Genomic DNA, 27818 nt, shown 5'->3' with positions numbered 1-27818 from the left:
TCCCAAGAATGCAAAAGATGGAGCAAACAAGCCCTGAGAAGCCATCCTAGTAGGAGGTCACACTTAAGCTGGGTATTTCCACAGGCAGCAAAGGTGAGGAAGGATGAGCCGGATGCAGGAGCCGTAAGTTGTAAAGGCAGGAAAGTGCCAAAAGGATAAATCTGGAGAAGAGTGAGAGGCTGGTATGGGGTGCCAGTGAGAAGAAGCTGGAGAAGGAGGCAGCAGCCGGGGCTTGCAGAGCCCTGTAAGCCACGCAAATGAGTTTGGACTTGATCCTAGGAGTAGCACCACTGGAAGGTTTTAAACAGGGGAATGACATCAACAGATGGGTATTTCTGAATGAAAGTTTGGATGCACGGTGGAAGCTGGATCAGAGGCAGGGAAAACAGTTGGGAGGCCCTGATAATAATCCAACAAAGAAAAGGACAGAGCCTGTGAACTAGGGCAGCAGCAGTACCACATGTGCACAGAAATGAGGCCCCTTTCCCCAGCCTGCCCTCTTACACAGCACATGGGTTTGTCTACAGCCAAACTCATCCAACAAGGGCTGCTGATTCCAGTAGGAAAAGACAGGCTAGACATGTGTCTTTGTAGACTGAAATAAAGGGCAACTTGACTGCAAGAAACAGGGATTCAGAAGTCCTTATGTGAGTATGAAAACAGAGCCCGGGTAGTTGTTTTCTTTCTGTGGAATTTGTGTGCTGGAGCCAAGAAAATAAAGTACAGTACAGCGTGTGGGCTGCAGACGCCCACCTCCAAGCTGCATGGGCAGCACATGATTCCTCCACCAATCTACAGTTCCCAGCCCAACACAGTTAGAGATTTGAATGAGTCTGGAAGAGGGAGGAAAATCATTCCAAATTCTGCCCACTCCTTCCACCATCAGACCAGGTAGACCAGAGACCCTCCACCCTGTTCTGTCTTCTCTCTGATTACCGGTAGAAGTCAGTGAAAAGGCCTCAGCACAAAGAGCCTTGAGGCAGGGCAAAGTGGCAAAGGGGAAAGAGGAAAAGATAGGGGATTTCTACTGCACCCATTAGACAGGCTCTCACAATCTCTCTTGAATTTACTCCAAGACACATAAAATAAAATCCACACCCAAGAAAACCAAAAGTTCAACTTATCTTTCTAAACAGCTATTAAGAAATTCATCAGTAAGAGTCCAGCTGATAATTATAATGCAAACGATAATTACAGACAGCCAATTCTTAGTTTAAGAACTTGGGCCTTAGAAAAAAGACTGAAAAAAAAGAAACACCTGACTGCAAGAACCAAGGGATTCAGAAGCCCTTATGTGAGTGTGAAATCAGAGCCTGGCTTGATTGTTTTCTCTCTGTGGAAGTTGTACTTGAGAATAAGATCAATCAGTTTTGTAACTTCGGGGTAAACAAGTAGAAACTCCTGAAATTACATGAAGTTACCAGTATATATGGGCAAAAGTTTTATTTTTCTGGGGGATGCAAGATCATTCTTAGTCAAATGTATAGCAAACATTCAGACACAGATGGTGGAACTTTGGGAGATTTTTTTCCTGCTTCTTTACATGGCTCCAAAATTTCTAATTTTCTATATTAAATACTTAAACTTCAATAAGCAAACGGGAAAACCACGTGAAGGAAAAACTATGGCCTCAAAAACCAAAATCTATTTTAAGAAAGTTCCTTTATAGGATATTAGAAACCTGTATAAATCACACAGACTTGTAAAATCCAACATTATTTCTTATAAACCAACAGAAATTACTGCACCAAACTAAGCCTTCAGCTTAAACAGACTCTGAAAGTGGTAGCAGTAATAGCTGCTACTGTGTGCCAGAACCTCTGCCGAGGGTTTATACACGTTATTTCACTCAATCCTTGTAACAACCACAGGAGGTAGATATTATTTCCATTTTACAAACTATAGAACTGGCATTTCAAAAGGTATTTGCATATGGCTGTGAGAGGCAGGGCTGGGATTTGAATCTTGGCCTAACTCTAGACAGCATGTCATTTCTCACAAATCCCTGTACAATTTAAACCTAACCCTAACTAATGACCTTGATAAAAGTATTCCCAAACAAGGCCTTGGTCCAAATTCTAAGGACAACTTAGTATGTAAGACCTAGCAAACAAGAACCAAGAGGGAGAAGATCTTGTGAAGCTCATTTGCCAAGATATCCTCAACACCTAACAAAGTGCTTGGCATATAACAAGCACTTAAAAAATACTTGTTGGAGGAAAAAGAAAAAAATGAAAAAAAGGGGCTTTCCTTTGATATCTCATAATTCCATGGATTCCAGTAATTCCTGAGGAGCAGAAACCAACAAAGGCTTGGTCATTCTTGCTCCTTTCCTTACCTCGACTACTCTGACAAAATAAAACAAAACATGAGCTCTATATGTACTTCCATCTTCAAGGTCAACCCAAGAGCCCTCCTCCTCTGCTTTTGCCAAGAGGCCCAGCCCAGCCACCTCAGATTTGAATTTTCTTTTTTTTTAATATGAAATTTATCATCAAATTGGTTTCCATACAACACCCAATACTCATCCCAACAGGTGTCCTCCTCAATGCCCATCACCCATTTTCCCCTCCCTCCCACCCCCCATCAACCCTCAGTTTATTCTCAGTTTTTAAGAGTCTCTTATGGTTTGCTTCCCTCCCTAACTCTTTTTTCCTTCCCCTCCCCCATGGTCTTAAGTTTCTCAGGATCCACGTAAGAGTGAAAACATATGGTATCTGTCTTTCTCTGTATGGCTTATTTCACTTAGCATAACACTCTCCAGTTCCATCCATGTTGCTACAAAAGCCCATATTTCATTCTTTCTCATTGCCAAGTAGTATTCCACTGTGTATATAAACCACAATTTCTTTATCTACTCATCAGTTGATGGACATGTAGGCTCTTTCCATAATTTGGTTATTGTTGAAAGCACTGCTGTAAACATTGGGGTACAAGTGCTCCTATGCATCAGCACTCCTGTATCCCTTGGGTAAATTCCTAGCAGTGCTATTGCTGGGTCATAGGGTAGATGTATTTTTAATTTTTTGAGGAACTCCACACTGTTTTCCAGAGTGGCTGCACCAGTTTGCATTCCCACCAACAGTGCAAGAGGGTTCCCATTTCTCCACATCCTCTCCAGCATCTATAGTCTCCTGATTTATTCATTTTCAGAAAATGTGTTAGTCGCACATCTTTCTAGCCTCTTCCACTTCTGCCTGTCATCTGTTACCATGCATGTCCTATTCCTCCAAAAAGAACATGATCCATTCAAGGGCAGATATTTGTTCATTCATTCATTCATTCATTCAACAAACACATATCAAGCAGTCCCTATGTGCCAAGCACTGTGCTGGACCAGAGGACACAACCATGAATAAGTTATGGCCCTTCCCTCATGGAGCTCAGTCCAGTGGGGAGAGACACAAGTAAACCAACAATTACGAAATGTGTTAAATACTAGAAAAGAGGGCTTAGCTTAAAGAGTTGTTAAACAGGGATTCCTGCACCCTGACCTGTATGCAAAATGAATAGTACACAGGAACCCGTATTTGCCACTGGGGAGAAGAGAATCCATTGTTTTCATCAGATTGATTCATCATGATTAAGAACCACAGATCTAAAGTGAGATCTGGAGAAGGAGTCATCGTTAGTTAGGAGAGAAGGGAGTATGAGGGAAGAATCAATATTCCAGGCAAAGACAGTAGTAGTGTATGTAAAGGTCTGGAGGCAAGAAAGAACAGGACCTGTTCTGGGCCCACAAGAAGCTAAATGTGGCAGAAGCAAAGCAAAGAGAGGAATGGCGGGGGGGGGGGGGGGGGGGAAGAAGAGAGACAGAGAGAGAGAGAGAGAGAGAGAGAGAGAGAGAGAGAGAGAACAATGGGGAGTCCAGGCTGGAGACAGAAGCAGAATCTAGGCAAATGGAAGGCCTTGTGGGCCATGCCAAGGAGTTCAGACTGCATCCTGAAAGCAATGGAAAGCCTCTGACAGATTTTTTTTTCTTTCAGCTATCAGGTTATGTTAACAAGGGATCAGACCAGGATCAAAATATTGATTCAAAGGACACTCTATGCTGGTTCAAATGGCGGAATGATTAAGCCAATTACTTTCTTTTAGTTTTTAGTATTAAATAAATCTTAATTTAACTACGATCATTTCTGAAAATGATGTGCATTTAAACATGGCTTTCATGACACATGTCTTTTTTTAGTTTTACTTAAATCCAAGTTAGTTAACATATAGTGTAATAATGGTTTCAGTGCTCATCCCCACAAGTGTCCTCCTTAGTGCCCATCACCCATTTAGCCCATCCCCCAACCCAACACCCCTCCAGCAACCCTCAGTTTGTTCTCTGTATTTAAGAGTCTCTTATGGTTTGCCTCCCTCTCTATTTTTATCTTACTTTTCCTTCCCTTCCCCTATGTTCACCTGTTTTGTTTCTTAAACTCCACATATGAGTGAAATCATGTGTTATTTACCTTTCTCTGACTTATTTCACTTAGCATCATATACTTTAGTTCCATCCATGTTATTGTAAATGACAAGATTTCATTCTTTTTGATGGCTGATCAATATCCCACCGTGCATATTACCATATCTTTGTTATCCATTGTCAGTTAATGGGCATTTGGGCTCTTTCCATAATTTGGCTATTGTTGATAGTGCTGCTATAAACATTGTGGTGCATGTGCCCCTTCAAAAGGCCCTGACAGATTTTAAGCAGGTGAGGAATGCATCAGACTGATTTTTTGGAAAGTCACTATAGCTACAGTGTAGAGAACAGGCTGGGGTTGAAGGAACAAAATAGGAGGCAGGTTGACTAGTATCAAAGCTGCTGCAGGAAATTAGGTGAAAGATGAGAGTGACCTGGACTAAAAGAATAGAGCTTAAATTTCTTTAAATCCTCAGGCCATACCTTAAGACCTTGTACCTAGACATCCCCAAGAACCACAGAGAGCCCAGGAAAGCAAGCAACCCCACATCTCTATCAAGTGATGATGGGGCATTAATACCCTGAGCCCACATATTCTTTAAAACCCAGTTCCTTTAACACCATAAGATGGGGCTGTTTTTAATGTACTCAGATGACTCGTAGGGACCCATATGGAGTGGAAATACTCTAGTACACAGAACCCATAGTAAAGGACAAAAAAAAAGAGAGAGAAAAAAACTGACCAGGCTATTTTGGTAAAATGTGCTTCCCTAGGGATGGAGGAGCTAGATGGGGAGGAAGCAGGGCAATCTAAAGTATTCCCTATTCACAGGACGAAGATGGGCAGAACATAGCACTGCTGGCCTCTCTAATCCCTGTGCTAAAGGAGTGCTGAGCAGTTTGAGTGACAGCCCATCCTGGATCTTCTTGCAAGCTAGCTGCCTCTCAACACTCTCCTCTGGGCACTCAGACCTCACTGTCACATTTATCCCAAGTTATTCTGTGCAGAACATGGTCAAGGAGCAGGGTTGATATCTGGGACATTTGGGCAATATGAACTCAGAGGACAAAAAAGTAAAAACACGGGGCGCCTGGGTGGCGCAGTCGGTTAAGCGTCCGACTTCAGCCAGGTCACGATCTCGCGGTCCGTGAGTTCGAGCCCCGCGTCAGGCTCTGGGCTGATGGCTCGGAGCCTGGAGCCTGTTTCCGATTCTGTGTCTCCCTCTCTCTCTGCTCCTCCCCCGTTCATGCTCTGTCTCTCTCTGTCCCAAAAATAAATAAAAAAAACGTTGAAAAAAAAAAAAAAAAAAAGTAAAAACACTTTAAGCCCGAATAAAAAGATCGTAATCACACCCCTCAAGTCAGAAGAACGTCATGAGTATTTCTTTTTCATTTTGGCCTTAAACATGCTGATAGAAACGGACTTAACAAGAGTCAGCTGATAAAATGAACAACTCAGACAACAAAAGATGTTGGTGAGGATGTGGAGAAAGGGGAACACTTTTGCACTGCTGGTAGGAATGCAAACTGGTGCAGCCACTCTGGAAAACAGTATGGAGGTCCCTCAAAAAATTAAACATAGAACTACCTTATGACCCAGCAATTGCACTACTAGGTATTTATTCAAAGGATACATGGGGCACATGCACACATAGTGTGCTGATTCATAGGGGCACATGCGCCCCAATGTTTATAGCAGCACTATCGACAATAGCCAAAGTAATGGAAGAGCCCAAATGTTCATCGATTGATGAATGGATAAAGAAGATGTGGCATATATATATGATGGAATATTACTTGGTAATAAGAAAGAATGAAAGCTTGCCATTTACAATAACATGGATGGAACTAGAATGTATTATGCTGAGCAAAATAAGTCAGAAAAAGACAAATATTATATGATTTCACTCATATGCAGAATTTAAGAAACAAAACAGATGAACATATGGGAAAGGAAGGCAAAATAAGATAACAGGGAGGCAAACCATATGAGACTCTTAAATACAGAGAACAAACAGAGTTGATGGAGGGAGGAGGGTCGGGAGAAGGGCTAAAGGGGTGATGAGTATTAAGGAGGACACCAGTTGGGATGAGCACTGGGTGATATATGTAAGTGATGAATCACTAAATTCTACTTCTGAAATCATTACTACACTATACATTAACTAACTTGGATTTAAAATTAAAAACAAAATAAAATAAATTATCTAAATTTTTGAAAGAAAAAAGAGTCAGCTGGGCCTTTTCATGATTAAGTTTAATGAATTCTGAAGCTGAATCTGATAATTTGAACAAAATTTTACAATGTTACTCTTTAAACCTGCTTACCAAGGTTTAAGCCAAATCAAGGGGCCTCAAAAAACACACAAATCTCACAAAATGCCGATGGAAGCATAAGCTGGTCCAACTGTTCTAGGAAATGTGAATTTGTGGCATGTGTCTCAAATCTTCAACATGTGCATACCCCTATTCTAGGGGTCTATTCTAAGGAAATAATTATAACATAAATAAATATTAAGAAGCAAAGATACCCATGACAGTATTACTTATAATAGCACAATATTAGAAAGAATTAGAATTTCTAACCAAAATGGAAATCAATTTTTGACTTGGACATATATGATGGAATCTTACAAAGCCATTGAAATTATGACGTAGATGTGATTTCACTGATGTGAAAATATACTGACCATAGACCAATGGTTTGATTAAGCAAATTTTCACTGAGCACCTACTACATGGAAGATCCAGGTAGGAAGTGGGGAGATAGCAGTGAATTAAGGTAGAGTTCTTAACTGACTGACCAGAGCAATCAGATATTGAGGAAGTAATGAAATAAGCAGTGATACTAAAGACAAGCATAACGTATGGTATCACAAGAGTAAATAACAAAAGAATTTAACCTAATCCAAGGGGATCATGGGAAAGTCTACCTGAGGAAGTGTTGCTTAAGCAGTAATGAGAGATGAATAGGAGTTAGACAGGCAAAGATGCAGGGGGAAGAACATCCCAGGAAGATGAACAGTAATTTTTTTTAAGTATACACATTACATCAACTATGTATATACAAAATGGCTCATTTATATTAAAATTTTATTTTGGTGGGTTTTTAAATTTTTTATTTTTTTAGGTATTTTTTATTTTTTTAGAGAGAGCGAGCGAGCACAAACAAGGGAGAGGGGCAGAGGGAGAGAGAGAATCTCAAGCTACCAAGCTACCATGTTCAGCACAGAGCCAGACATGGGGCTCGATCCCACAACCCCAGGATCATGACCTGAGCCAAAAATCAAGAGTCAGATGCTCAACTGACGGAGCCACCCAGGTGCCCCTATATTAAAATTTTATGTCGTATGTGTATATATTTATAAATATAAAATCTGAAAGGATATGAACTATAATCTTATCTAGATGATGTATTACATACATTTTTTTTGTTTGTCCACATTCTCTAATTTCTTTTCTGCAATCAACATATGTGAGTAGTGTTTGAAAAGGTACATGGGTGAGTAGAAAGACAGACAGATATGGCTGGCTGGATGGCTGGATGGAAGGATGAAAGGATGGACAGTAACCAGATTCAACAGATGACTTGAGCTGGGCATCACATTAGACTGTTTCTTCTTGATTTTTTCCTCCCTTTAACGACTAGAATCCAACATCTGCTCCAGAAGCATTCAGATTCTTTATGTTTCTAAAATCATCTTGTTCTTGCTTGGCCACTTGCACTACTCCAGAGGCAAGTTCATTAGCAACAAGTGGAGGCAACACTACAATTAATCGCAATTCCAAACAGATTTCTTCTCTCAATACTGGACTTTCCAAACCACATACACAAGAAAACAATGAATGGCAGAGCTACTTAGTGAAGTTGCAACCAAATAACTATTGCAAACAAAATGAATTATTTTTTTTAAATAGACAGATGAACGAGAGAGGTAAATAAAGACATAAAAACCTTGCTACTAGAGTTTGAAACTACTTCAAAGAGCATGCAGCTCAAAATTTCCAAGTAGTGAAATTCACTGTTTTTCACAACTACATTTTCCAGGCTGCTAATTCCTGACCCAAGGTTCAGGATGATGGAAGAGAGGCTTGATCCACTTACCTGAGTTACAGCTCCTTCACACAATGAGCCAAGGCGGGGTCCACATTGTGAGGAACTCTCAAAACACAATCACTAAGTCACCCCCAACTAGAACCACTCTTGCCCATGAGAGGCCACATACTATATTAGGAGAAGGGAAAGAGCCTACTCAGCAAAAACAGGGTGCCTGCACTCACCCATTCTTAGCAAGCCCACCTTCATTCTTTTTAAGCTTCATTTATTTACTGTCTCCTACTAAATACCATGCCCTGTGGTTGGCTCTGAGGATGCAGCAGTGACAAGACATGGCCCTCAAGTGCCCAAAGCTCATAATCAACTATGGAGACATTTCATTCATTCATTTAAAATACATTTGACTCTGGTCGTGTACCAGATGCTTAGGATATGGTAGCAAACAGGTCCAACAAGACTCCTGTCCTTAAGGAGCTTACAGTCTAGTGAGGAGAGACAGATTAAAAAAAAAAAAAATCAACAACCAACAACAGTATTTTCAGGTAGGGATAAACGTTAGGAAAAACTATGTATTCAAGTTATGGGACAGAAGGGAACTTAGTGAGGAACCATGGCACAGGTGGTCAGAGGAGGCCCCTCTGGGGAGACACATGACATGTAATCTGCAGGATGAGAAGCCGCCGATACACAAGATATCACAGCACAGGCACTGAGGATGCCAGAAAACAGACAGCAACACAAGAGTGATAGTGACCACACTAACAAGCAGCAATGGGTACTTGGGGAACGTGGGGAAGGGACACCTGACCCAGCCTGAGGGTCTCAGCAGGCACAACTGGTCTTCAGTGAGCAGGGGAGGTGCTGTGAGGCACTACAGACAGGAAGCTCTGTGGGTTTCAAGGCATTCAGTCTCACATGTGAAACAGCTGGACAGGACTATTGGGCATATACAGGAAACAGGGACCCTCTAGAAAGTTTGCAAAGGTACCAGATGGTGAAAATTCCTATCTTACTCTCCTCTCCCCTCCAAGCCCCGCCATCACTTCTCCCAAATCTCTTCCACACTCCTGTAAAGTCTCAAGAGGGTTTGCAGACCTTGCCTGGTAGGAATGGCCAGGGAAGGACAAGCTGGTCCAGCAATGGGCCAGGCATCAAGAAGCCAAGCTCCACTGATTTCCTATGTGATCTTGGGCAAGTCCCTCCCTTTTTGTCAGCCTCAGTGTTTCTCATCTGCAAAATGAAAGAACAGAGGTGTGGGGATAAGCCCAAGAGCCTACACTTCTAAAAGCTCCCCTACATGATTATGATGCAGGCTGAAGTGTGAGAACTAATCAACTCTATGGTTCTACCTCTTTTTTCCTCATAGTAGACAAGGGGCTGCAAGCCTGGCTGGTTCCACCAAGTCCCCCATGGTGCAAAACATAGCATCTGATACACCGAAGCTCCTTACAGTGAGTGTCATAGCATTCTGTCTCCTGCCTCCCCTCAGGCCACCACCCAAAATATTCTCTCACTGGGGCTGCAGCCCCATAATCGTGGGTTATCATTAGCCCCTCGCCATACCTGTGAACATCGCACAGAAGTAGGGGCTGCAGGCTGCCAGGACTACACGGTGGGCTTCTATCTCGACATCTTCTGCCACAATCATCACGTCACACAACAGCTGTTTACTGTAAAACACCAGTGAGGGGACAGCATGGGTCACAGCACCAATGCCCACCCCCAGCCACACAAGGATATTTTTTCTCCCGCCCAGATTCCACACCGCCACCATACAAGACTGTCGCAGACATTTGCCCTATCCTGAGTTAGGCAGGGGATGAACTCATCGACTCTCCCAAATCTCTGATAAGCTGGGCTATTCATGCTTTCCTAAGGCGCACAGAGAGACCTAGCTACTCTGGCGCTGCAAATTCAGGGTTCTTTCATTTATCTTCACATCTCTGCTCCTCGGCTCCTTCAGCTCTGACTGAGACAGAGGGACAGCAGCTCAGAGAGCAATGGGAAAATCCTGGGGCAGTCAGTCGAGGGACTGAGTGAATGCCAAGGAGCATGAGCATGCCACTGAGATGTGCTGCCCACGAAAACAAGCATTAACAATTCCCCAAGGGACCTAATACCTATGAAACACTGGCAAGAGGCCAGCCAGATCGGGACAACTCAAGTATTAATCTTCCCACCCAGATTTAACATTATCACCAAGAAGGCTGCTCCCTAAAGACCCTGTGCAAGCTCCAATCGCTGCAATTATTAAGGATACTGTAACTACCTTCAAAACAAACTACTTGTCATCCCCACTACACTGCAAGCTCTGAAAGGAACTTGTTTATTATATCTTAAACACCTGGCTGCAAGCCTAGCCTAAAGAAAGCCCTAAATTTTTACTGACTAAATAAACTTTGAAATGGGATCAATCCACACTCATAGACAGAATGAACATCAGACCACTTTGAAGGATAGAAAGGGCACCACAAAGTGTCAGTCTAAGGATTTTTCCTCCACCAGCCTTCCAATAGTAAGCATTTATTGAGTTACATATGCTAGGCACTGTTCTAAGCACTGGTTTATACATATTATTGCATTTAATCCTGTCTAAAACTCCATGAGGTATGGTTGTTATGTTGCATATTACAAAAAAGGAAAGTGAGGTCCAGAGAAATTAAGTAACTTTCTCAAAGTCACACAAAAAGGGAGCAGTGGAAAAAGGATGTGAATGCAGGCAGCCGAACCGCAGAACCCATCTTCCTAAAGTCTGTGGTATCCTGGTCACCACTAATCCCTCCTTCAGAGTGAAGCACTAGATGCGGAGGGAAGTCAGGACAAACTCATGTCAACTGTGATCCACTGGCAGTGGCTACTTAGCACACAATACTGGATTGAGAAGTTTGCATCATGATGGGATCCATTTAACAGGGTTGAGATGAAGAGAATGAGTCTGCCATTGGGGCACCCGGTGGCTCAGTCAGTTGAGCGGCTCAGGTCATGATCTCACCGCTCATGGGTTCGAGCCCCCCATCGGGCTCTGTGCCAACAGCTCAGAGCCTGGAGCCTGCTTCAGATTCTGGGTCTCCCTCTATCTCTGTTCCTCCCCTGCTCACACTCTGCCCCCCCCCCCAAAATAAATAAAGATTTAAAAAAAAATTTTTTTAATGAGTCTTCCATGATTGATCAATAGGAGATAAGCTACCTATTTGCCATCCCTGGAGTGACATATTAAACCTTTGCCAACTATTCAGACATTAGTGCAGGATTGCTTATCAGAGAAAATAGAATCATAAAGCAAGACAAGACTGGAGCTGTAAATGCCTTTAGAGTTCATCTGGTCTATGAAGCTCAGAGAGGTGCCACAGAAGGCAGAGCCTTGAATCTAGTTCTCACTCTGGATTGGTGCCATAATGCCCCACGATTGGCTCATACTTAGGAACACAAAATCGGAAGATAAGTTAGCCCCAATACTGAAAGGTGATCAGGAAAGTTTTAGCCTATGGAATAAAGTCCCTGTGAGGGGGCATCAGGGAAGGGTGACACCTCTGAGTGCCAAGAGGCAAAACCTGGGAATGGGACCTCACACTACAGTGGACAGCAGACTCTAAAGACAAATTTTATCAGAACAAACCAGCTCAGCTGGGAAGAGAACTGGCTCTGCCCCTAACTGGCTATGAGAACATGGACAAAGGATCTCACCAGTTTTCTCATCTTTTTTAGCTGCCTCGGGACATCCATCGTGGGGACCAAATGAGATTGCAGATGCCACCTGAGAACAGGCTAGTTTTTAATCTGGACAAAATGGATTGTAAAAATGTAGTCACAACATGAACAGACTTATCTTGGACATTTTCATTTCACTTTCATTAACTATTTTAAAGAGAAAATGGAGTTATCACTACTCTTTAAAAGTACACGTCATTTGTCAAATATACTTCAATTAAAAAGAACTGACCAAAAAAGTGTAATTTTGTTGTTGTTCTTGTAACCAGTATTTTAACAAGGAAAGCAAAACAGATGAGTCAGAAATGCTGAGCAAATGCTGAGCCAGGTGCTGAAAAGGCAAATGTCAGAATGGGATATCTTGCACAAACCCAGAGGAGCTGATAGTTCATGAACAAAGGAAAAGACACAAGAGGGAATGAGGTTTAAAGGTGGAGAATCCAGTTAAGCAAATACAGGAGAATAGTTTTGATGAGAAGTGTATCTCAAGGCTAGAGAAATCTAGGAAAGTGGCCCAGAAACTCACCCAAAACTCAATGTAGGCTTTCCCTGGGAATGGTAAAGCCTGTCTGCACACTGAGACATCTCTGTGTATCCACTCTATATAGAAGAGAGAAGCAGCAGCTCTAAAGCACTGCATGGCTGACAAGCATTTCTAATTCCATTTACTAGAAATCCTATAGAATTCTTTATTCCTGAGCTGTCACACACTACTCCAAAAAACAATCTCAACAAGAGAAAAACAGGGCTATCCACTTTGTGATAGCTATTCGGAAGGAGCTCAGGCTCTGGAATCAAACTGACCAGGGTTCATGTCCCCTGAGTATCAGAATTCAGATATGTTGTGAACAAGATAAAGAATAGTGCTAATAGTAAACATTCCATGAACATTAATATTTCTTTCTCTTTTTTTCCCATAAAACATTTCATTTAGGATTAGCAGTTAAGTTAACCTTCCTAAGGCTAAATTTGAGCTGCATATCAGACATTTACGTTGGGTTTATCAAGTAGGCAAATGGATTCATAAGTCTTAATTTCAAAGGTGGGAGATGGTTAAGAGGTTGGAGGGAAGAGAAAGAGCCAGCTAAAGAAACAATAAAGTAACTAGTGAAATAGGAGGAAAACCCAAAACGTATGGTGTCTGAGAAGACAAGCGAAGAGAGGGCTACAAAAAGTAAGGAATGACTAACTATACCAAATAAGGAAGATAAGATTAGGGAGGCTAGGTAGGGCAAGTAGGCAAGAAAGTGAAATAGAAAATGAAAAAGAAATAGAACATGAAAATGGAAGACATGCAAATTGGAAAAGAAGAAATAAAACAATATTCACAGATGACATGATCTTATATATAGAAAATCCTATAAGAAATCCACTAAAAAAATATTAAAACAAATATATGAGTTTAAGAAGGTTGCAAGGGTGCCTGGGTGGCTCAGTTGATTGAGCGTCCGACTCTTGATTTCAACTCAGGTCATGATCCCAGAATCATGGGATCAAGCCTTGCATCAGGCTCTGACTCTGTCTATGCTCTGAGCATAGAGCCTGCTTAAGATTCTCTCCCTCTGCCCTTCTCCCCTGCTTGTGCTCTCTCTCTCTCTAATAAAAAAATAATGTTGCAGAATACAAGATCAATATACAAAATTTACTGTGTTTCTATACACATGCAATGAACCAAAAAATGATATTAAGAAAAATTCCACTTAAAATAGCATCAAAAATAAACACTAAAGAATAAATTTAACAAAACAAGCATGAAACCTGTCCTCTAAAACTGTAAAACTCAGTTGAAAAAAAATCAAGAAAGACCTGAATAGACGGAAAGACTTCCATTGTTCATGAATTGAAAAACTTAATTTTTTTTTTAAAAAAAATTTTTTTTCAACATTTTTTATTTATTTTTGGGACAGAGAGAGACAGAGCATGAACGGGGTTGGGTCAGAAAGAGAGGGAGACACAGAATCGGAAACAGGCTCCAGGCTCCGAGCCATCAGCCCAGAGCCTGACGCGGGGCTCAAACTCACGGACCGCGAGATCGTGACCTGGCTGAAGTCGGACGCTTAACCGACTGCGCCACCCAGGCGCCCCGAAAAACTTAATATTTTTAAGATGGCAATACTCCCCCAGGGGCGTCTCGGTGGCTCAGTGAGTTGAGCATGCAACTTCAGCTCAGGTCATGATTTCACAATTTCACAGTTCGTTAGTTTGAACTCCGCATGAGGCTCGCTGCTGTCAGTGCAGGGCCTGCCTCAGATCCCCTGTCCCGTCCTCTCTCTTCCCCTCCCCTCCTCTCAAAAATAAATAAACATTAAAAAAAAAAAAAAAAAGATGGCAATACCTTCCCAAATTGTTCTACAGTTTCAACCCAATTTCTATCAAACTCTCAGCTGGCTTCTTTGCAGAAACTGACAAGCGAAACCTAAAATTCATACAGAAATGCAAGGGACCTAGAATGGCCCAAACAATCTTGAAAAAGAAGAATAAGGTGAAGGATTCATGCTTCCCAATTTCAGAACTTACTACAAAGCTAAAGACAGCAGAGTAATAATATAACCATAGATATATAGATCAATAGAATAGAATTGAGAATCCAGAAATATACCCTCCCAGTCAATTCATTTTTAAAAATGTTTTATCATTTATTTTTAAAATGTTTTTTATTGATGCATAGTTGACATATACTGTTATATTACCTTCAGGAGTACAACATAGTGGTTTGACAATTCTACACATTACACAATGCTCACCATGATAAGTGTAGCTACCATCTGGCACCATACCACACTATCACATTATTGACTTTATTCTCTATGCTATACCTTCCATCTCCATGACTTATTTATTTTATAAATGGAAGTTTGTACCTCTTAATTCCCTTTCTCTATTTTGCCCATTTCTATTGCCCATTTTCTATTTTGCCCTTTTCTATTTTGCCACCACTCCTCTCCACTCTGGCAACCACCAGTTTGTTCTCTGAATTTACGAGTTTGTGTCTGTTTTTTTGTTTGTTCATTCTTTTTTTTTTTTTTTTAGATTCCACATATAAGAGAAATTATATGATATTTCTCTTTCTCTGTCGGATTTATTTCATTTAGCATAATACCCTCTAGGTCCATCCATGTTGTCACAAATGGCAAGATCTCTTTTTTTATGACTAATATTCCATATTTTACACACACACACACACACACACACACACACACACACACACACACCTTCTTCTTCATCCATTTATCTATCAAAGGACACTTAAGTTGTTTCTGTATCTTGACTATTGTAAATAATGCTAGAATAAACATAGGGGTGCATATATATTTTCCAATTAGTGTTTCCATTTTCTTTGGGTAAATATCAGTAGTGGAATTACTGGGTTTCATGGTATTTCTATTTTTTTTTTTAGTTTATTTATTTATTTTGAGAGAGACAGAGACAGGCACAAGTCAGGGAGGGGCAGAGAGAGATGGAGAGAGAGAGAATCCCAAGCATGCTCTGCAATGCAAACACAGAGCCCAATGTGGGACTCAAGCCTGCAAAGCCATGAGATCATGACCTGAGCTGAAACCAAGAGTCCAATACTTAACTGACTCAGCCACCCAGGTGTCCCCATGGGATTTCTATTTTTAATGTTTTGAGAAACCTCCATACTCTTTTCCACAGTGGTCACACCAATTTCTGTTCCCACTAACAGTGCACGAGGATTCCTTTTCTCTACATCCTCGCCAATACTTATTTCTTGTCTTTTTGATACTAGTCATTCTGACTAGTATAAGGTGATATCTCATTGTGGTTGTGAATTGCATTTCCCTGAAGATTAGTGAGGTTGAGCATCTTTTCATGTACCTGCTGGCCATGTGTATGTCTTCTTTGGAAAAATATATTCAGATTATGTGCCTCTTTTTAATCAGATTGTTTGTTTCCTGGTTTTAAGTTGTAGAAGTTCTTTATATCTTTTGGATACAACCCCCTTATCAGATATATCTTTTGCATATATCTTCTCTCACTCAGTAGAGTGCCTTTTTGTTTTGTTGATGATTTCTTTTGTGACACAAAACAGTCAACTGAGTTTTGACCAGGGTGCCAATATACTCAAATAGGGGAAAAATTGTCTTGCCACAAATGGTGCTCAGACAACTGGATATCCACGTACGAAAAAAACAAAGGACCCCTACTTCACATAATATACAAAAATTAACTTGGAATAGATCAAAAAAATAAATATAAGAGCTAAAACTATAAAACTCTAAGAAGAAAACATAGGGGTATATCTTCATGACTTCAGATTAGGCAATGGTTTGTTATACAGGACACCAAAACACAAACAACAAAAGAAAAAAACAAATCAGACATCAAAATTTACAACTTTTGCACTTCCAAAGACACCATCAGGATATCAAAAAAGTGAAAAAAAACAACCCGAACAAGGAAAGAAAAACTTTGCAAATCATGTATCTGATATGAAACTTGTATCTGGAATATATAAACAACTTGAACACTTTTAACTCAATAATAGACATATAACCCAATTTTAAAATGGACAAAGGATCTAAATAGACATTTCTCCAAGTAAGATATAGAAACGGTCAATGATCACATAAAAAGATGCTCAACATCATTAATGATCGGAGAAATACAAATCACAACCACAATGAGATATCACCTCAGACACCAGGATGGCTGTAATCAAAAACACAGATAATAACAAACACTGGCAAGGATATAAAGAAACTGGAACCTTCATACACTGCTGGTAGAAATGTCAAATGGTGCAGTGCTTTGGAAAACAGTCTGGCAGTTCCTCCAAAAGTTAAACATGTAGTTATCATGTGACCTAGCAACCCACTCTTAGGTATATATCCAAAAGAAATGAAAACATGCATCCACACAAAAATGTATACGTGAATGTTTATAGCAGCATTATTTATAACAGCCAAAGGGTATCAAATGTGGTACGTATACACAATGCAATATTATTCAGCAATAAAAAGGAATGAAATCCTGAGACATGCTACAACATGGATGAACCTTGAAAACATTATGCTGACAAAGAAGTCACAAAAGGCTTATTACATAATTCCAAAATAAGTAAATCTATAGAGACAGAAAGTACATTACTGAAGGGTGAGGGGTAGGGAAAACAATGGGATTATTGCTAACATACACAGGAATTTTTTGGAGGGGATGACGAAAATGTTTTAAAATCAGCTGTAGTTGCACAACTCTGTGACTATACTATAAGCCATTGACACTTTAAATATGGCATATGAATTATATCTTTAAGGTTTTAAAATTTATTTATTTTGAGAGAGAATGTGCATGAGGCAGGGGCAGAAAGAGTGAGAGTGAGAGAGAGAGAGAGAGAGAGAGAGGGAATCTGAAGCAGGCTCCACACTGTCAGCACGGAGCCTGACATGGGGCTTGAGCTCATGAACTGCGAAATTATGACCTGAGCCAAAATCAAGAGCCGGACACTCAACCAAATGAGCTATCCAGGTACCCCATCACATGAATTATATCTTAATAAAGCTGTTACCAAAAAAAGAAAAACAGCAATGTACTAAGATGATTCATTACTATTAACAAAAGGCATAGTGGCAGATCATCTTTTAAAAAAAAAGGGGGGGATGAGGGTAGAGAAAGTTTAGGGATGGTGAAAGGGGAGGTTAAAACTGTCAAAACAGAAGAGACTATCTCTCCTTTTCAGGAATGATCTGGGGTACTATTTCAAAAGGGACCATATCCCCACTTGGTGGCCGGATGGTAAATCAGGAACCAAAGAGCCATTAGGAGTCTGCTGCCCAGAAGCAGCTGCTGGTAGGCTCAGAGCAGAGCGATAAAAGGCAAAAGGAAGAGGAAGGCTAGTTAGTTACCATGCCAACAGCCCATTCTCTACCATGGAAGTAAAAAGAATAGGAAACTCGTGAATTGTGTGATTCATAAATTGCATAGAACATGTGTATGTGAACTAAAATAGCTTAAAATTGAAGGAGGAAAAATGTGAAAACAGCGCAAGAAATAACCCTAGGTCCCTGGAATATTATATAACATTTCATTAGCTTAGACCCTGGATGGCAAGCAAGATGCTTTACCAGGCCTTCATCAAAACAAAGTACACCTCCCTCCAGTTCCTATTAAACTCACCCAGATCAGTAAAGCATCTCTTCAGGCTCCCTTTCTCTCCCTCACTCACCCATTCCACTCCAGTTTTAAAAATTAGCCATGCCTTTAATACCTTAGAAATTTAAAAAAAATTTTTTTTAATGTTTACTTATTTATTTTGAGAGGGGACTGGGGAGGAGCAGAGACAGAAGGAGAGAGAGAATCCCAAGCAGACTCCATGTTCAGCACGGATCCCAATGTGGGGTTCAATCCCAGGACTGTGAGACTACAACCTAAACCGATGATAAGAGTCGGACACTCAACCGAGCCACTCAGGTGCCCCAGAAATTAAAAAAAATTCAAAACCATTAAATACCTTAGAATTTGATATGATCTTTATTTTTTTTTTTTATTAAATTTTTTTTTTTTCAACGTTTTTTATTTATTTTTGGGACAGAGAGAGACATAGCATGAACGGGGGAGGGGCAGAGAGAGAGGGAGACACAGAATCGGAAACAGGCTCCAGGCTCTGAGCCATCAGCCCAGAGCCTGACGCGGGGCTCGAACTCACGGACCGCGAGATCGTGACCTGGCTGAAGTCGGATGCTTAACCGACTGCGCCACCCAGTCGCCCCTGATATGATCTTTAAACACCACTAGAATGCAAGCTTCATTGAGAACAAAAGTTTGACTCTCTTACCTAATGCCACATCCCTGTAACTGAGCTCCTCAATCACCACCACTACCATCATCATAATCATAGCTAGGAGCTGCAGAATGTTCGTTATGTGCCAGGGCCTCAAAACAATATCTAAGGAAGAGGTATTATTATTATTATTATTATTATTATTATTATGCTACATGCTGTTGAAATCAGTAATTCTACTTCTAAGGAATTAATTCTATAGAAATAATTGTGAATGTGCACAAGTGTTTAACAACAGTAATACATGTGCTATCACTGTTCTAAGGACTTTACTTAGTATCCCCTTAACAAGCCAGCAACCCTGGAACTATTATTAGCCTCATTTTATGTTTGACAAAAGTGAGGGCAGGAACATTAATTAACTTGTACAGGGTCACAGAACTGTACTACTGGAGCCAAGATTTGAAACCAGGTTGCCTGCCTCCATGGTCTATGCTTGTGCCCAGTTTGCCATATTGCTCCAAACATTACCACTGCAGGTGCTGTTTACATAAGAGATTTGAATACTTAAAACATCTAACAACAGGAAATGGGTTTTTCAAAAATTAACCAAAAATACAGAAAATCATTCATCCACTTAAAATAATGTTGTAGAACAGTTCTAACACAGAAAAACTGGTTCAATACAGGGGCACCTGGCTGGCTCAGTCCATAGAGCATGTGACTCTTGATCACCAGGTCATAAGTTCGAGCTTCACGTGTGACAGAGAGTTTAATTAAAATCAAAAAACAAATTAAAAAAAAAAAGAAAAAGAAAACTTGTTCAATATAGTGGTAAGAGAAAAAAAATCTGGTTAAGATATATTTTTAAGAAAAATATTCTCCCAAGTGTTAACAATGGTAACCACTGGGTATTAAAATTATAGATGATTTTTTGCTCATATTTATTTTCTAAATGATCTATAATTATGTTCCTTTTCAAAAAAAGAAAAGAAAGAAAAAGAAAAATGGAAATTTTTTAAATTAAAAGCAAAATAAAAGGGAAATCTATGCCTAAACCTGCACTAAAAATTTCCTGACAAAACATATACAGATTGTGCTCTATTTGAAAAACAAAGAAAGGAAAAGAAAAGAAAAATGGAAGAACAAGATTGTAATGGTTAATCTTATGTGTCAAATTAACTGAGCTAAGGGATGCCCAAAGATCTGGGAAAATATTATTTCTGTGGATTCTGTGACCTTTAAAAATGGTATCCTCTCAATAATGTCTTTATGTGTAAAATGGGATTTTCCTGTTTTCTCCTAGAAGTGGTATGGTTTTAGGTCTTACTTTCAAGTCTTTCAATCCACTTCAAGTTAACTTCCGTGAGGAGGATTAAGATTCAGGTCCAATTATATTATTTTTCATGTGCTGTCCGGTTTTCTTAACACCATTTACTGAGGAGGCTACTTCTCCACTAAGTATTCTTGGCTTCTTTGTCAAATATTAGTTGACATATATGTGGGTTTATTTCTGGGCTCTCAATTCTGTTCATGGTCTGTGTTTATGATATCATTTGAAATCAGAAACTGTGTTCTCCAGCTTTGTTCTTCTTTTACAAGACTGCTTTGGCTATTCAGGGTTGTTTTTGGCTCCTTACAAATTGTAGAATTTTTTTCTGTTTCTGCAAAAAATGGCATTGGAATTTTGATACAGGTTGCATTGAATGTATAGATGGCTTTGGGTATTATGGACACCAGCAATATTAATTCCTCCAATACATAAAACAGATATCTATCCATTTATTTTTGTCTTCTTCAATCTCTTTCAATAACATATAATAGTTTTCAGCATACAGATCTCTCACTTCCTTGGATAAATTTTTAAATATTTTACTGTTTTTGACACTATTGGAAATGGAACTGTTTTCTTTCTTTTAAGGATAGTTCACTGTTAGCATATAGAAATGCAACTGATTTTAATAAGTTGATTTTGTATCCTGTGACTTTACCGAATTTGTTTATCAGTTCTAAAGTTTTTTGGGGGCATCTTTAGGTTTTTCTATAAAAAGGATCTTGTTATCTGCAGAGACTATTTTACTTCTTCCTTTCTTATATGGATGCCCACCACTTTGACTAACTGCTCTGTCTAGGACTTCCAGTTTTTGTTCAATAGGAATGGTGAGAGTAAGTACCCTTGTCTTGTTTCTGACCTCAGAAGAAAAGCTTTCAACCTTTTATCATGGAATGTGATAGCAGCTGTAGATGTGTCATATACGGCCTTTATTATGATGAGGTATGTTCCTTCTATATCCAATTTGTTGGGAGTTTTTATCATAAAAGGATGTTGGATTTTGTCAAACACTTTCTGCATCTATTAAGAGGATCATATGATTTTTATCCTTCAGTCTCTTAATGTGTATGATCTTTTTAATGTACCGTTGAATTCAGTTTGCTAGTATTTTGTTGAGAATTTTTACATCAATATTCATGAGGAATACTGGCCTGCAGTTTTCTTATCTTATAGTGCCCTTATCTGGCTTTGATATCAAGGTAATTGCTGGCCTTGTTAAAATGAGTTTGTGAGTGATCCCTTCTCATCAATGTTTTGGAAGAATTGAGAAGGACTGGCATTAATTCTTCTTTGAATATTTGGTAGAATTCACCAGTGAAGCCATCTGGTCATAGGCCTTTTTTTATTGGGAGATTTCTGATTACTGATTCAATCTCCTTAATCATTACTGGTCTGTTCAGATTTTCTATTTCTTAATGATTCAGTTTTGGTAAGTTGTACTTTTCAAGGATTTTGTCCATTTCTTCTAGATTATCCAATTTGTTGGCATACAATTGTTCATAGTAGCCTCTTAAAATCTTTTGTATTTCCATGGTATCAAGTTGTAATGTCTCCTCTTTCACTTATAATTTTGAGTCTTCTCTCTTTTTTTTCCTTGGTTAGTCTAAAGTTATGTTTACCTTTTCAAAAAGCCAATTATCACTTTCAATGATTTTCTTCTGTTGTCTTTTTAGTCTCATTTCATTTATCTCTGCTCTAATCTTTAATATTTATTTTGTTCCTTCTGATAACTTCACTTAGTTTGTTTTTCTTTTTCTAATTCCTTGAAATGTAAAGTTAGGTTGTTTACTTGGAGGCCTGGAGTCTTAAATCAGACAGAAGACACAAGCCATACTGAAGAGAACTAAATGAGGAATGTCACTACTATCTACCTAGTATCTATGGAAAACAACACAAATTCCTCAGGAACAAGAAAACTGGACCCATTGGCATGAACACTGACCACTGCCTAAAACAACTATGGGTAGAGCTTCCAGGAAATCTGGCAGGAGGCATAATAAATATTGAGCAATAGTGCATAAGACAAATTTAATTTAACTTGGTTTTTAACGCCAAAGACTGGGCCCTACAGAAAAAGGAAATGAGGAAACAAATACAGAACCAGACAGAATTTTTTTTTAAAGTAGTTCAACCCCTGGAGAAATACAAATCAAAGCCACACTGAGATACTACCTCATGCCAGTCAGAGTGGCTAAAATGAATAAATCAGGAGACTATAGATGCTGGCAAGGATGTGGAGAAATGGGAACCCTCTTGCACTGTTGGTGGGAATGCAAACTGATGCAGCTGCTCTGGTTCCTCAAAAAATTAAAAACAGAACTACCCTATGACCCAGCAATAGCACTGCTAGGAATTTACTCATGGGATACAGGAGTGCTGATGCATAGGGGCACATGTACCCCAATGTTTATAGCAGCACTTTCAACAATAGCAAAATTATGGAAAGAGCCTAAATGTCCATCAACTGATGAGGATAAAGATATGGTTTATATATACAATGGAATACTACTTGGCAATGAGAAAGAATGAAATCTGGCCATTAGCAGCAACGTGGATGGAACTGGAGGGTATTATGCTAAGTGCAATAAGTCAGAGAAAGAAAGATACCATATGTTTTCACTCCTATGTGGATCTTGAGAAACTTAACAGAAGACTATGGAGAAGGGGGAGGGAAAAAAAAAGTTACAAACAGGGAGGGAGAGAGGCAAACCATAAGACACTCTTAAATACAGAAAACAAACCTAGGGTTAATGGGGGGGTGGGGAAGAGGGGAAAGTGGGTGATGGGCACTGAGGAAGGCACTTGTTGGGATGAGCACTGGGTGTTGTATGGAAGCCAATTTGACAATAAAGTATATTTTAAAAAAAAGAAAGAAAGAAAAAGGTAGTTCAACCCCTGGAGTGTCTGGGTGGCTCAGTCAGTTAGGTGTCTGACTCTTGATTTTGGTTCAGGTCATGATCTCACTGTTCATGGGAACGGGCGTCATGTCGGGCTGTGCACTGACAGCACAGTGCCTGCTTGGGATTCTCTCTCTCCCTCCCTCTCTGCCCCTCCCATGCTCTTGTGCTCTCTCTCTCTCTCACAAAAAAAATAAATAAACTTTTTAAAAAATAAATTAATAAAAGTAGTTCAAGCCCCTACTCAACAAACACATCGTTAGCTATATGTGCTTTTTACTTATGCCATTGTCTCTACCTGGAAGACTTCCCCCTAATCCCGCCACTTTTCATTTCTTTAACTCTTACTTGTCTTTCAAAATTTAGCTCAAGCATCATCCCTTTATAAAGTGTTCTCCAAAAACAAGTGTTCTCCAAAGGTGGCGTATGACATATTTGCTTTCATAGTACCCTTTCAGAAACAAATAATTATTGCACTTCTATCAACTGACAGGCGCCTGATGCATTCCTCATTCATAACACCTATTTTGTATTATGGGAAGGTCATTTTCATTTAACTATTTACATTTTTTAAGCTACCCATCGCAGAGCCTAGTCAGTGCCTCTGGGCATCTTTGGTAAATGCCTTGAAGAGCCCATGAAGTACCAGGTGCTAGAGATCAAAATGATTCAGAAGTTGTCCCTGCCCTCAGGGAGCTCACAAACAACAGAGAAAAGAGGAGACTGGCGATTATAGCTCACAATAGGGCTAACTATGCTGTAAATAATGCTGTGGGCAAAGGAACCTTCTGAGTTCTCTAGTAGGGAGGAGACTGGGTGTACAGACTTTATAGAGAAAAACATGTTCAGCGTCCCAAATCTGTTTTGCAGCAAACTCACCAAATGCACATATCAGCTTTATAAATAGCCTGCACACACTATTAGCCAGCCTACAAAGGATGAGCACATTTGCATTTCATTCCTTCCTTTACACAGTTAAACTACATTGAAGAAGCTAGATATTTTTCCACTTACACAGCTGTCTTAACAAGCTAAGTTCAGACCAAGGAATGAGGGAGGGAGGCCAACAGAAAATGTGTAGCACCCACAATCTTTAATCTGCAACTATGTGTAGGTATTGCAATCAGTCTATTATTAGTCATTAGGCAGCTGGTTTGGTTGGAAACCAAGTTTATGAACAGAACTGCTATAGCCATAAAAAATTATTCCTCTGTGATTAAGGAGTACAATGAAAAGTGTTAAATAAATGCAAAGGAGATAGAGTACTTTCTGAAAGCCAATCTGTCTCGACTGGAGTTTAAAGGGGAAGCCAAGTGACTGAGAGTAGGTGGGGAAGAGTCAGAATTCACTAGGTGGTGGTGTTCCGACTTCTGTTCTCAGTCTCTGATGATGCTCACTCAACAAGCTCTTCCCAAAAGGGCACAGGCAAAATAGGAAAAGTACCTCCGCAGTTCATTCATCACCTTGAACGCCTTCCCCATGTGGGCAGAGTTGACAGTGATGATCCTCTGGTTCTTCTCATCATCCCCAGCCTGAACCGGGGGCTGAGAGTTCGGCTTGATGCTGTGAACAGGAAGAGAGTGGGAGGGGAAAGAGAGGATCACATGTTGGTAAACCCAGTCACCCAGCTGCTACAACTCCGTGCATTTGCCCACCCACCAGAAGCATCTTTGTCAGCTTGTTCTCTTTGTCACAGACCCAGCAGGAAAAGAAAATGCGTTGGGTCAGCCATTTCTGCAGGATCTTCCAGTGCAAACTACATTCCTCTGGTGTAAGCTGGGTCCTAGCTCAGCTACTACCATCATGTGTGCGACTTTGTGGGATATCCTTATCCTCCATCCCCCATGCCCTAAAGGGGTGGAGGAGCCGGAGGGAGACAAAGTGACCACTCACTTCATAGGGAAATTTGTTCACTCAACAAAAATTTAATGGAGGCTACCGTGTACCAGGCACTGTATTTAAATTTAAGGGAGGGGCACCTGGGTGGCTCAGACGGTTAAACGTCTGACTTCGGCTCAGGTCATGATCTCACGGTTTGTGAGTTCGAGCCCCGCATCAGGCTCTGTACTGACAGCTCAGAGTCTGGAGCCTGCTTCCGTTTCTGTGTCTCCCTCTCTCTCTGCCTCTTCCCCACTTGCGCTCTGCCTCTCTCTCTCTCTCTCTCTCTCTCTAAAATAAATGTTAAAAAAAAATTAAGGGAAACACAACAAACAAGGCACAGACACTGCTCTCACAAAGCTTACAGGTCGGTGTAGGAGAAAACGAAGTAAAAACCTAAACATCATATCCTATGTATCACGACTGGACATAAGTGCAGAGGATGGGCAACTACTCCGGGGCTGGCAGTATGAGGGGAAACTTTCCAGAAGCTGAGGGAGAGCAGAAATCCCAAGAAAGAGCAAAAGCAAGCAAAGTAAAAAGGAAAATGGAGAATATCCCAGCAGAGGAAAGAGTACATACACAAAGACCTGGAGTACAAGAGTCAAGTGAGTTCAGTAAAACTAGAAGAGAGTCTCAAAAGCAAAGCCTAGAAGACCGAGCAGTCCTGTAAGTGTCATATTAGCAAAGCCATGGAGCTTGGATTTTACTCTGAGACAATGAGAAGCCATTAAAGGGAGAGAGAAGTAGACAGGAACAGGTGAACACATCTGTCCTTAACAAAGATCACATTGCCTGTGGTATGGAAAACAATATAACAGGAATGAAAGCTTTTGGGAAAACAATCCCAGGGTAAGACAAGGGACTGTCAGTATTATGAAAAGAAGAGCTATCCATGTGGGCTAAGTACACAAGTGGTGACTTCCAAGTCATTCACAACCTCAAAGTCCTCTATACAGAAGACAAACACTCATATCCCTATGGATGCCAAGTAGGTGCCCAACAACTCCTAAGCAATATGTCTCAGCTTTATGTGGGGAGGAAAAAAAATTATCGAAAGAATGGTCAATGGTCAGTCAGTTAAACATCTGACTTCGGCCTAGGTCACGATCTCCCAGCTCCTGGGTTCAATCTCTGCTTGGGGCTCTGTGCTGACAGTTCAGAGCCTAGAGCCTGCTCCAGATTCTGCGTCTCCATCTCTCTCTACCCCTCCCCCACTTACAATATCTCTCTCTCTCTCAAAATAAATAAACACTAAAAAAAAATTTTTTTTAAAGAATACACAAAAATGGACTTCTTTTCCCAACCTAATGAAACTTTTCAGCTCCAAGGTCAAGTCCAGGACCTTGGAGTTACCTCTGTTCTGATAAGAAAACAGGACCTTCTCCATTTGTGTAGATTTGGAGACTCACCGTTCACTCCAACTCTCCAACTCTAGTTTAAAGACAGTTTGCTTTGCCTTTGCCTGGCGTGCCTCCTTCCACGCCACCACCTAGACTTGCAAACTGGCTTGAGAAAGGGACTTCTGTGGTTAAGAGAATGTTCCAGAGACCTGACAGTCTCTACAGATCTTACAGTGAGATTTGTAACTACTGGAACAATCAAATCACAACCACCATGCAAGACCTACAGTTTGTCTGACCATCACAGACTCCTCTTTTGGCCTTCCTTCCCCCCCTTCAGTTCAGCATGCAAATATAAGCCACAGTCATCTGAACTTTGGGACTATTTGGATTCTGGGGGCAAAGAAGTTAATTGATCAGGCACAGGAATATAAATATCAAGAGATACACAAAGGCAGATGATTAGAATTATATGTTGTTGTTTTTTAACATTTATTTATTTTTGAGACAAAGAGAGACAGAGCATGAATGGGGGAGGGTCAGAGAGAGAGGGAGACACAGAATATGAAACAGGCTCCAGGCTCTGAGCTGTCAGCAGAGAGTCCGACGCGGAGCTGGAACTCACGGACCGCGAGATCATGACCTGAGCTGAAGTCGGACGCTCAACCGAGCCACCCAGGCGTCCTATAGAATTATGTGTTTAAGGAGGAAAAGAAAATCTCAAAACTGAAGATAAGATCAACATGAAAGAGCATCCCGGAAAGTTGAAAAACTTCATGTGAGAAATCCCACAAATGTTATTTCTTTTAAAGTCAATGTTTTTCCTACTCCAAGCCAGAAGATCTTATTTTCTATTTTCTACTAGAAGTTTAACATTTTTGCTTTTGTTTTCTAAGTTTATTTATTTGACAGACAGAGTGTGTGAGCAGGGGAGGGGCAGAGAGAGAGAGGGAGACAGAGGATCCCAAGCAGGCTCTTCACTGTCAGCACGGAGCCCAACATGGGGCTCGATCTCATGAACAGTGAGATCATGACGTGAGCAGAAATCAAGAGTCTGACCCTTAACCCGCCCAGGTGCCCTACATTTTTGCTTTTGATTAATGGCCCTTATTTGATCTGATGTTGATTTTTATGTCCTGGTGTGAAATAGGGATTTAATTTTTTCCATATGTTCCATTTACTGAATACTTATTTTTCCCACTTACCTGTCATGCCACCTTAAGTCATGTCAAAGTTCCAAATATAGGGATCTATTCCTGGACTCTCTAAGCTATTCCATTGGTTGGTTTACCTGTCCCTATGCCAGTACCACATTATTTTTGTAACTTCATTATAAAGCTTGATATCTGACAGGGCAAGTCTTCAATCCAACTATTATGCTTCAAATGTGTCTTGACTATTCTTTCTTTATTCTTTCACACAAATTTTAGTATCAGCTTATTAAGTTCCATG

General features: G+C 40.3%; 1 protein-coding gene across 11 annotated transcripts in view; it reads right to left on the bottom strand.

Moving 5' to 3' along the window:
* Positions 1–27818, bottom strand: part of KLHL3 (kelch like family member 3) — a 278377-nt gene that overhangs the window by 74257 nt on the left and 176302 nt on the right. For 5 of the 11 annotated variants that reach the window (XM_058735748.1, XM_058735762.1, XM_058735785.1 and 2 more), the window contains 2 exons: positions 24589–24708; positions 10032–10138 (listed from right to left, as the gene is read on the bottom strand). In XM_058735748.1, coding sequence (XP_058591731.1) covers positions 10032–10138; positions 24589–24708 — 227 coding nt within the window. Of the gene's footprint in view, positions 1–9563; positions 9699–10031; positions 10141–18969; positions 19081–24588; positions 24709–27818 lie in introns of those variants that run through there. The other 6 variants (XM_058735766.1, XM_058735776.1, XM_058735799.1 and 3 more) reach the window with 5 other exon arrangements.

The sequence above is a fragment of the Neofelis nebulosa genome, chromosome 1, assembly GCF_028018385.1.
Source record: "Neofelis nebulosa isolate mNeoNeb1 chromosome 1, mNeoNeb1.pri, whole genome shotgun sequence".
In the NCBI taxonomy this organism is placed as follows: domain Eukaryota; kingdom Metazoa; phylum Chordata; class Mammalia; order Carnivora; family Felidae; genus Neofelis; species Neofelis nebulosa.
The sequence above is the reverse complement of the archived record's forward strand: the minus strand, read 5'-3'. Positions and strand labels throughout refer to the sequence as shown.